Source organism: Topomyia yanbarensis, chromosome 3, assembly GCF_030247195.1.
Source record: "Topomyia yanbarensis strain Yona2022 chromosome 3, ASM3024719v1, whole genome shotgun sequence".
Lineage (NCBI taxonomy): Eukaryota > Metazoa > Arthropoda > Insecta > Diptera > Culicidae > Topomyia > Topomyia yanbarensis.
In genome coordinates this window covers 103,452,935-103,465,072 of record NC_080672.1, presented here as the reverse complement: position 1 = coordinate 103,465,072, position 12,138 = coordinate 103,452,935, and the positions used below count along the sequence as shown (strand labels likewise).

At 39.4% G+C, this 12,138-nt stretch overlaps 1 protein-coding gene across 6 annotated transcripts in view; it reads left to right on the top strand.

Annotated features, from left to right (window-relative positions):
* The window catches only part of LOC131690553 (alpha-catulin), a 504,668-nt gene that overhangs the window by 455,441 nt on the left and 37,089 nt on the right, over positions 1-12,138 (top strand). For all 6 annotated transcript variants that reach the window (XM_058976422.1, XM_058976423.1, XM_058976420.1 and 3 more), the window contains 5 exons: positions 1,938-2,084; positions 2,158-2,490; positions 2,554-2,985; positions 3,054-3,341; positions 3,583-3,749. In XM_058976422.1, the coding sequence (XP_058832405.1) occupies positions 1,938-2,084; positions 2,158-2,490; positions 2,554-2,985; positions 3,054-3,341; positions 3,583-3,749 (1,367 nt within the window). The remainder of the gene's footprint in view (positions 1-1,937; positions 2,085-2,157; positions 2,491-2,553; positions 2,986-3,053; positions 3,342-3,582; positions 3,750-12,138) is intronic.

The window sequence follows — 12,138 nt, the reverse complement described above, 5'->3', positions numbered from 1 at the left end:
GCAAGGAATTTCGCACGGAATTTCGCACGGAATTTCGCACGAAATTTCGCACGGAATTTCGCACGGAATTTCGCGCGGAAATTCACGCGGAATTTCGCACGGAATTTTGCACGGAATTTCGCACAGAATTTCGCACGTAATTTTGCACGGAATCTCTCACGGAATTTCGCACGGAATTTCGTATGGAATTTCGCATGGAATTCCGCGCTGAATTTTTCACGGAATTTCACATGGAAACTCGCACGGAATCTCGCACGCAATTTCGCATTGAGGCTCACGCGGAATTTTGCTCGAAATTTCGCATGGAATTTCGCTCGGAATTTTGTAAGGAATTTCGCGAGTAATTTCGCAAGCAATTCGGGAAGCTCGCGCTGAAATTTCACACAAAATTCCGTGCGAAATTTAGCGCGAAATTTCGTGCGAAATTCCGTGCGAGATTATGTGCGACATTTCGTGCGAAATTCCGAGCGAAATTCCGTGCGAAATTCAATGCGCACGTAATTTCTCAAGGAATTTCGCGCGGAAATTTGTGCGTAATTTCGCACAGAATTTCGCACGAAATTTCGCACGGAATTTCGCGCGGACTTTCTCAAGGAATTTCGCGCAGAATCTCGCACGGAATTTCGCACGGTATTTTGTAAGGAATTTCGCGAGTAATTTCGCAAGCAATTTCTCAGGGAAGTTCGCGCTGAATTTCGCACAGAATTTCGTACGGAATTTCGCACGACATTTCGCGCGAAATTTCGCACGGAACTTCGCACGGAATTTCGCGCGGAATTTCGCACGGAAGTTCGCACGGAATTTCGCACGGAATTCCGCGCGGAATTTCTCAAGGAATTTCGCGCAGAATTTCGCACGGAATTTTGTAAGGATTTCGCACAGAATTTCGCATGGAATTTTGCACGGAATTTCGCATGGAATTTCGCACGGAATTTCGTACGGAATTTCGTGCGAAATTTCGCGCGGTATTTTGTGCGGAATTAGGTACGAAATTACGTACAAATTTCGCACGGAATTTCGCAAGAAACTTCGCACGAAATTTCGCACGGAGATTTCCACGGAATTTCGTACGGAATTTCGCGAGGAATTTTTCCAGAAATTTTTCTGCCTGGAACAAGACTGAGTAGACTGCGATGGAACACCACCAGGCTTGGGTCGTCGAGGTACTAGTGAACAGGACGCCCTGCTGTACCGGAGTCGCCGGACTGACTTTCGTGACATTTATCGGAAAATTCTTTATTGCAAGGAAATAGTAATCTGGACTTTCAACTAAGTAGTAATGGTAGTACATCTTTCAATTATAAACGGCACGACATCACGGACGGAGAGCTCGAGGTTCCGCTTGAAACAGCTAGCCAGTCTTTGTGTTGTTTCTGCGACCTCCGGTCCAGTCTATTGGCTTTCGATAAACATTTTTCGAACACTTATAACTTTAGTGACAGTTGATTTGGACATATTCTCTCGGATTTTCGTGATGCGCGAGCAAAATTTTGCTCCATTGCTCCTCTTGATACAAAGCCACAATTGAAGAGTAGAAGTCAAAATCAAACAATAGGCATTATGACACATACATCCCTAAAATGAGGAGTATGCATGTTTTTAATGAACGATGAAAAATGAGTCCAGTTGAAGTTGACCAATTTTCGATCGTTGCCCATGTGTAGGAAAAAGCAACATACTGTTGGAAGCATGGATTCAAATTTGATTCAAATATGGAGCACACTCCTAGTGGGACTAGAAATCTACTCCGCTGTAGACCAATTGAGTTTTCAAAAAATAATTTGCTTTTTGGCCTGTTTATGTAGGATATAAATAGTAAATACAAATACATATGCTTTGCGGACTGTATTTTTCAATTCGAATTGCGAGAAAATACGTTGAAAAATTTGCAAACAGACATTTCTTCACTGAATTCTACTGAGATATGCCTCTTCCAGACATGCATGCGGCACCCAGAATGTGCCCACTCCAAAGAAAACCGAGATACCGTGTTCTGTCAGATGCGCCGAGCGATGGACCTTATTCATTACGTAGTGAAGGACGGTATACTGGAAACCGCCAGCGAGCGGAATGCACTGAGACAGGTAAATTTCTCCTTGGACAGATGATTACTTTCAAATGAATTTTTAACTATGCATCAACTTCTGTTTATCGTAGGTTCCCGAGTGGGACTCGGAACGGGCGACGGCATTCACCTGCCTGCGTCACTTTATTCGTCTTATCGAGATGTCTCGACCGGACTACGATCGGCGCAGTTCGGGCAGCAAAACCAGTTCTTCCATGATGGCTGCCGTGGGGCCACCGTCCAGCGTGAGCTCCAAAGATTGTGTCTCACCCACCGCGCTGCGCGACAAAGAAACCGGCATCGAGTACCGGCGGGAGCTGACACGACGGAATAGCGAGCGCGATCGGGACAGAAATTCCATTGGTCATTCCAGAGAGTATAGTACTAGGGAACGGGAGTTCCCCAAATATGACAATAAAGCTGAAGTGAGTTACGGGGGCTTCGGATTGGTTGGTTCGAGTCTAAATTTATTTTTCTTATGCTTACAGTTAGGGATCTCAATATTTTCCACCGATACCCGGGAGCAGTTGCTAGCCGCGCTGGACAAGGTTTGTGAAAAAACTCAAGACTTTACCGACTCGGCGTACACCAGCCACGACCATCGGGAGAACATTCTGCTCCTATGCGATCGGGCCAAGTTGGAACTGAACCAGCTGATGCGAATTGCCGTCAGTATGGAGCAGTATCCGAACTCGACTTTCGACATCGAAAGTGTCGTCGAAAGCGTACTGAACGCGGCGCACGACCTGACCACGCAGCTGACGCTGACGGCGCAGGATCAGTCGGCGGAGCTGTCGCACATCATCAAGTCCGGCATTGACATTGCCAATTCGCTCAGGAATATTGCCTTAAATCAGGAGATCGACCGGTTGCAGGAGTGCGCCGATCGGTTTCACGAGCATATCGATCATGTCCTTGAGGTACGAAACAGGGGGTCTAGAGTCAGCTGATAACTTTATCCTTAAATTGCTTTGCTTATTTTTCCCAGGTGTGCAAACTACTACGGCAAATAGCCCTAACGGAGACTCTTCAGGTGCAAGCCAAATTCACCGAGATCAACGTACGGATCTACGGACCTCAGGTCATTACAGCGACCCGTGCCCTGATGACGCACCCACAGAGCAAGATGGCCAAAGAAAATCTCGAAGTGTTTGTCGATATGTGGCAGTGGCTGTCGACGGATGTGACCGCCATCACCAAGGAGGTCATCGATCTGGCCCAGACATCGACGAAAGCCGACAAAACCACCGAATATCTAAGTCTTCCGAGACCTGGGGTAAGTCGTTCTATTACTAATAGGACTTGAATTGGATCTGCGAAATTTTCGGGTATGCTTCAAAATGAAACTCTTTTCAATTCATGCGCTACTGTGAACAAGGTCGCATTTCGGCCGTTCGTTTCGTTACTCATTTGTTCAGTGTAGCATTTCAATTAATTTTCATGCATTTTCAATTTATTTGCTGAAACTAACTTTAAAATGAAGCTTCACATAAATGTTTAATTTTTTTTTTCGCCAGAAACATGGAACTACATCGAAACCTCTGAAACCAACGCAGCTAGACTCCGAGGAGCAGGAAAAAATTGCCAAAACCGGACTCGAGATGAAGATGGTCACGAACGAAATGGACGCCGAGACCGATAAATGGAACGGGGCGTCCGAGGAGAACAATGACATCGTTAAAAGGTAAGTTTCAGCGATAGTCGTATCTTTAACAGTATGTTTTCAACACCGACCGCAACCTTGGATTTAACTATCGTTCCGTCTCGTTAGACTTTACACACAGTAGTAACCCACAGGATAACGGAATGGTGCTCGGGAAATTTTCACATCGTAATCTAAACGCGTTTTTATGAGCGTAATAAACTGTGGAATGTCGTCGCTGGGAGGGCAATCTAGAAGTGCATTGACTTTAAGTGCAATTGCTTAAACGATAGTAGGTGTTCAATTTAATAACAGAGAATGGGCCAGTCAAGTGCCAGGCGGAAGTCTTTTAAAATAATTAATGGCTCAATTTCGACTCAGCTGGAAACAACGGAGTTGAATGCAATGAAATACAATTTTATCAAGCGCCAATTCCAGAACTGAGTGAAAATGGTCATTATTGAATTTGAAATTGTGTGAAAATGGTCATTATTGAATTTAAATGAAATTGTTTGCGGTATTTGAAAACTATCAATGTTCTGAATACGCTAATTAGTGTTCATAAATGGTAGGCGTGCTATATGGTATACGTAAGAAATCTTCAGACTAAAACAGTTTTTCTTTGTATCAAGCTCAATTTTTTTCCAAAATTGCATCAAATATACATAGTATATGTTGTTTTAAGTATTCCCTTGCATGTTACTCTATGTTGTCGCGGCGGATACTGAGACTGTCTGGAATCTGATCGACCCTATGAATATGGACACGACACGTTTTGTGTGAAACTAATTAAATTAATTCACACAATCGATTTTAGCCCTATTGAAATATATGGTGGAACATGTGACTGGAGTGGCTCGCGGTTGTATGGGAAAACATCAAAATGATTTAAACTAGCGAGCACAGCACTTTTTGAGTTCCTTTTGGTCCCAAATGTCTGTGCAAAAATTGGGAGCGGTTGGTTGCTTCCCGGGTTTGCGCATTGCGTTCAAAATTTGAATGGGATTTTATATGAGGAAATCAATTATTTTACATTTACGTTAATAAAGATCGCTATTTCACTGAATATGAAAAGCCAGCTTTATAAAACTATAGATCAAACCTTGGTTAACAACTTTGTCGAAGACCGTTACTAGCTACGAGTTTTCAAAAAAAAAATAGTTATAACGATTTTAAAACTTATGGTTCAATCCAACTACAGAAATTGATTACTTTTTCCAACACTGCCATTGCACCACCGACATCGACATTTAAAACTTAAATAAATGAGAACATATTCATCGCAGAGACTTGGTACCTTTGAATGAAATGTTCAGAATGAATTGCTGAATAACATAGACGTAGTCAGAAAATTAAAAAGAGGGAGGGGGTGTTTGTGTACTCACCAGTCCCTTTTTTAAATTGTTTTGTATAAGACAAAGAATCATTACGTCCTTGTAAATGTCAACGACTGAGCTTTCTTAATATTCTGATAAACCCAAATATGAATCATACTACAATCTTTGCTGTGGAAAATAACATTTACAATATTTAGGATTTATACCTACAAATTTGTGTTGTTTTTGTTCGAGGCAAAAACTAACTCAGGTCTGGAAATCGCGTTGGGTACTAACCTGACGTACATTTATGGTTTGCCACTATCACCACTGTTTTGCGTGAACCTAACTCAATTTAATCAAAATCTAAATCTAAAAAGAGAACTGGGGAGTACACAAGCCACACCCCCTCTTCTTTTCATTTTCTGACTATGTCTGTGTTATTCAACAATTCATTTTGAACATTTCATTCAAAGGTACCAAGTCTCTGCGATGACTATATTCTCATTTATTTAAGTTTAAAGTATCGGTGTCGTGATGTACTGACAGTGTTGGAAGAAATAATGAATTTCTGTATTTGGATTAAACCATAAGTTTTAAAATCGCTATAACTATTTCTTGAAAACTAGTAACGGTCTTTGATAAAGATGTTAACCAAGGTTTGAACTATAGTTTGGTTTTTCATATTGAATGAAATAGCGATCTTTATTAACGTAAATACAAAATAATTGTTTTCCTCATATAAAATCCCATACAAACTTTGAACGCAATGCGCAAACCCGGGAAGCGACCGACCGCTCCCAAACTTTGCACAGGCATTTAGGACCACAAAAGGAACTCAAAAAGTTCTGTGCTGAAAAATGTCATATTCGCACATAATGTGCACTTTTCGAGAATTTCATTCCAACTGTGGGAATGTTGATAAGCTGTACTGACTAAAATTCGGGCGATGTCTCGTTGAGATTAGTAGCGTCACAAAGATGTATGTTGTTGACAAGTTGACAAGCGGATGATTCGTCTATTTCGGGTAGTAACGTCTTTGGGGTCGTCCTTCGGGGCCGGATTTTGTGCACGTACCACCACAAAATAAAACATTTTTTGCTCTTAAAATTGCTTAATTTGCGATCGAATCAGGCTAGTTTTTCTTTAGTGCAATTAAGTTCTTCCGCTAGCTTATTTTCTAAATCGAAATCGTAATAAACAAATAATTGTATACCTTCAAGCATCACCTAACCAAATTCTTCTTGTTACTTTAGATGTTTTGTTTAGACTCAACAAAGGATCTATTGTTTATTTAGCCCATATTTCAATAAAATCATACCATTTTCAAACTGCAGTAAAAGCGGTAATGGGATTAATTGGGAATGTTTTTTTCGTAAAACGGAGAGAAATGAACCCAAATAACCATGTCCTTTAAACGGAACTGCCCGACAAGGACAAATTCATTTTTTGCTATTTTGGCCAGGCTTTGGTAGTAGTTACGCCTCTGTGTGTCGACTACCCGGATGTTGTCGTCGTCTTCACGAACGATGTTGGTGATTCAACCGTACTTCCATTTTAGAGGCGGGAGGTTATCCTCCTTTAGAAGAACCATCGTGCCGATGGAGATGTTATCTCTGATGCGCGTCCACTTGGTTCGGGGGTGGAGTCTAGAAAGACAATCCTTTGCTGCCTTGTTTTTTTGGCGCTCGTGGCAGAAAGCTTAATTTGTCGCCCGTTTTATTACGATCTTCGACTACGACTTCGAATATTTCCCACTATATTGCATAGGTAATAAATGATATAATGAATGTCGATTGGCGGAATACTGATTGACCTAACGTAGTTAAGCTGAATGAGTAATTAGGCCGAATGCTATTCTATTTATCTGAATAACATAATTTTTGTCTTAAATTGAATACTGATTATTTATTCTTGTATTTACAATATTTGTAGCTATTCAATATTCTGTGGATGTTTTCCTTCTTTTTAACATGAGCTATTATTCCTATATACTTCTTTAATGGAAGTCTACAAGAATATTATTCAATTATGAAAATAGAACTTGATAAGGTATGATTTCAGTAAGAGAAAGAAAATTATTGACAGAGGACATATCAGCAAAGTTGTGGAGATTGCTTTTTCGAATATTTTATGCTAAACTTTAGAAGCTAAAGCTCGTTATATTTGATTGACTCCTAAAAAATAGTATTTTCTTTAAATATCGTTCAAATATAAATCTTATAACTTTGAAATGTTCGATGAAGTTCATCTAATCGTCAAAATAAATAACTTTTATCAAAGCATATTTTTTATCTCGAATATTTTCAAATAGATGTATTTTTTCCGGATATACATTGAAGTTTCAAGCAATACAGGTAGAGATTTTTGGTCTTCATATGTATTCGGAAGCACTTATAGAACTTATCATATTTGTCATACCTTCAGATAAGGAAACAAATATCACACTTCAAGACGGATTAATCACTGCAACTATTTCACCAAAACGAAGACCTTAGATCCTCTTACAACATTTCAGAGGACATGATTGTTGTACACTTTGCCAAATAACGAGAATAGTTTATCGCAGGGTTTGGACAAAAAAATACTGTGAAACGGTTTGATACGAAAATAAGTCCTACATGTATGCATGTATGTTTGGTCGTATTTTTTAACATATACCAAATTTATTTCACGATATATATATTTTATTTTTAATAGATGTACCGGGGACTGGACCGTAGCAATGGGATATTTTTAGTCTGTTGAATTTATGCAATCACTCTAAAAATCGTCAACCTAATCCCGGAGGGCCAAATGTCATATAGCATTCGACTCAGTTCGTCGAGATCGGAAAATGTCTGTGTGTATGAATGTGTGTGTGTATGTGGAAAAAAATGTCACCTCTGTTTCTCAGAGATGGCTGGACCGATTTGCACAAACTTAGTCTCAAATGAAAGGTACAACCTTTCCATCAGCTGCTATTGAATTTTTTATTAATTGGACTTCCGGTTCCAGAGTAACGGGTTGAAGAGTGCGTCCACACAGCAAATTTCCATATAAACTGAAATAAAAAATTCTCAAAGGGGCTTTTCAAAAAGGGAAAATTTCAAAATCGAATTTGCATTTTTGATGCCAAATGACTTTAAAAAAAATTTTGACTGAGATTGACTTTTTTGGACTTTGGTTTTCTCATATAGGAAGGTTATGCGAATCACTCTAAAAATCGTCAACCTAATCCAACCTAATTTTTTTACGTATACAGGTTTAGGTAGGAGTATGCGATGAGGGGTTGCTACTTTAAATTTAAAACTAGTTGAAAATTTTCGGCACGGTCCGGACCACCGGATCTTCCTCATTGATCCGCCGCTGATTTTAAGCGATGTTTCAGTGTCGACACATAGTATCGCAAGATCTTGCCTGTCGATCCATTGAATGTATGTGCAAATCGTACAGAATATATAATATACATTTCCATCATTGTATTAAACATAACAAGCCATGGAATCATAGTTTGGACAAATGAGAAAGACACAATTGCACATCCAGGTGGATTAAAACAGGTTTTTCTTTTCTGTAAGTCAATAGTATACAATTCATTTCTAGTATTAGTCGTGACAATATCTCGATTTAAGACTTTTAGCATGGTTCAACGGAATAACAGACTTGACTCACAGTTCGATTTGTTATGTCGTTAACCATTAACATGTTTCGGAATTGTTTGTAAATAATCTATTTCGCTGCCATTCACAAATAACTGTCGGATAATCATTACAATATATCTAACCAAAAAGTACATTTCTATTTTGTTTCCAATTGTATCTTTCTTTCTTACAGTGTGAACTGTTCATAATGGGTCAGAGAACTGATTATTAAATATTTTATTTTAGGAAGATTTTTGTTCGCTGTTCAGTTATATTCATTGAAACGATTCAACGAATTCAAAATAACCAAAATATGTAAATTGTTTGACATTCGATTAAATTGCGACCGCCCAATCAGCATTCGGCTAAATGGCTCAGCAGAACGACGTTCGGCTAAATGGTATATTCGGTTGAAATGACAATGGCATTTTGCCAAATGGCTTCCGACCATTTAACCTGGATTTGATGAAGATATTAGAAAATGTCTTCCTAACAAATTTTTAATTATTTATTACTAGTTTACACATAATACAAATTTTAAATTGGATCTTTCTTGCATCACTGCAGGGAGAAGTCACCCTTTTACTCAGAGTGGTTATTGAAAAACTAAATTTGAAAGTGTCATTATTTACATGTTTTCGGCTAACCGATCCATCTCACAAATTGCTAAAGTAACCCGAAAAAGATTTATTAGACTTTGTACTGAATTGAAATATCTTAAGAAAATATAGGAAAAAATTAATCAAGTAGACCACGCCATGGGACAAAATAAAAGAGTAGAATTTTCTTAGCATTTTTATCAATTCGGAATCAACAGAGTAAAACGTATTCCGGTTCATATCAGTCCTGGTGGTAGAACTGCGCATTAATTATCGCATGCAAAGTGATGTTACGACTCGGTTCACTTGATCGATCCGCAATGATTACATTTACCAATGGTAATAATGAGTGTCTAAAAACATATAGTTTAAGCAAGGAGAGGCCTTTTTTCATTTGATTTGCAGTTACTGCTACACTCTCTATAAAATATAAGTTATTAGCTACAACTACCATAATTATAAAATAAAAGTATAAAATATAAATAAAAAAATAAATAAATTTAAAATTGCACAAAAATAGAAAACTAGCATTTTTGCAAAATTGTAAGATGAATCAAATTTAAACACATAACAATTCTTTTAACGATGTATCCTGTTTATTAAAGCGTGCTTTCAAAGACCCTAGGTGACAGGTCGACCAAGATGACCCTATCCGAGTTTCAGAATTTTTGTATACAAACTAGCAAAAAGTACACTGCTGCACACTACGCTGTTTTGTCGTACGGCTGCTGCGACTAAGCGGAAAGGTGGGTTTTTTTGTTTCTCCGACCATTCGGAATCACAAGGCAGCGTTCTCCTTTGATTGTTTCGTTCGGTCATCAACGATTAGTTAGAAAGGTGAACAAGGTTATTCTATTGGAACCTCCCTAGTAATAGGGCTACCAATCGCTGAGTCCACTCACTTCTTGAATGATTAAGTAGACACTCCTTTTGCTCGATGACAGTCTTCAACGCGATATCAAGAAATCGCTGAATTGCAAATTCAGAAGCTCTTCTTCGCACCAAGAATTGGAGTCAAATTAAACTCCAAGATTTACATATAAAACAAATTTTCTGCACTTATTTTGACCCACAGAATTGTTCATAAAAGCTGAAACATACAAAATTAGCAAAGAAATATCAATCATTACTTATAGTACATACTCGGGTATTTTCCCACTCGGCGCAAAATTGTTGATCTGACGAGTTACACAGTGCGTCCTTTTTTGAAGGCCCTCGTCATATTCTGTTTATAGTAGCGAATCGTGAGAATTCAACTACACCATCATCGACGTGCACTGCCCACACGATGGACCCGAGGACAAGAAAAATGCATTTCACGCGCTCCTGGAGTGTAACTATGGCAAATGCTTGCGACGAGACGAAATGCTCATTATCGGCGAGATGAATGGCCAGATAGGGAATGCATAAATCGATGATTGATCCGATCAGTCAGCACACCGTTATGAACGAAAACGGCCGACGATAAGAGAACTTCGTAGACACCTGAGGAATGCTAGAACGAATATTTGTTCACCTCTCGCATACGATCCACCATGGTTTTATTGCCAGAAGGTAGTCGAGAAGGATAATATCATAAAGGTCCAGACTTAGTATTCTGACGAACGAAGCGCCTACCGTAAGATCGGGATAAGAAGGCGATGGAGCAGCTATACTGCGATGAGTTTAGCGAGACGGTGAATCGTTCGCCCAAAGGCCACAAACCGTCATGTGCAGGTCCGCTAATGAGAACTTTCTAAGGAACCAGTGTGAAGTGATCGATAGGTGAAAACTGAGTTATGACGAACAATTAAATGACGAATAAGTAGACGTTGAGAGCAGCGCAAGGATCAACCTAGGAACACGAGCAGTCGACGACAGATTCCCAACACCAGATCTACTTACGGTCCTTAAGGCAATCCGATAGCAATGATGAACTGCCATGTAAGCCGATCAGAAAAGGAGATTGGCTAGAACTGTGCCCCATTTACAAAAAGATGGAAGACTGGATTGCTGCCACCTTCAGGCAATCACATTGCGAACGCCACCTAGAAGGTACTCGCTAATTTATTTACTCGCTAGCAAGCGATAATTATTATTTTATTATTTGTCGCTAGCAAGGGAGTTCAGAGGGCAATGTCAAGCGCGTTTGGTACATGTTCACTCATACCTTGCTTATAGGTTTCAAAGCCGCTAAAATACATTCGATCTACATCAGCCATGAAATATAATTGACGAATACGGATTCTCAGATATACTGATGATTGACCAATGGGAAAATGGAACGAGTGATGGGTTTTTTTTCCAAATACAACACCATGTGCGATAGCGCTTGCTGCTCTAATCCCAACAAATTAGTTCGCATACTCCCACTTCTTTAAGTGCGTTCGGAAACTCATCTCAGTTTACCCTGTGCCGGTATTTAGTTACATGTAAATCATACGCAAAATGAACAGAGTTTCCGACATATCCTTTGAAATTTAGCAACAAATAGTTTTGAACTGTGTCACATCCGTCGGTCGGATCCCCAACCTCTTTCATTTTCAATAGACGCCAAATTCAAACGATTCACTCACGTTTGACTTTTATCTCAATTACTGAACTATAACTAATTTCTAAATAAATAAAGTGAAATTTGGTGAGCACAAAATGCCACCCCCAAATTTTGCCGCCCGGGGCATTCTTAGGATCCCATCGACGATGATTGGAGTGTGATGTCTTAAAACTGAACTGAACTCGGTCCCACTTTACTGTCTTTAGACGATGCTGCGATATCTTGAGCGAATACTTCTAACTGTGCTAGTCGAACAAGGACCATCACAGCTTCATTGAGTTCCATCGTGCATTGAATTAAATGGCGGCTGCCAATGCAAGACAAAGCTTTGATTTGAGTGATTTGCCAGTCAAGAGCTAG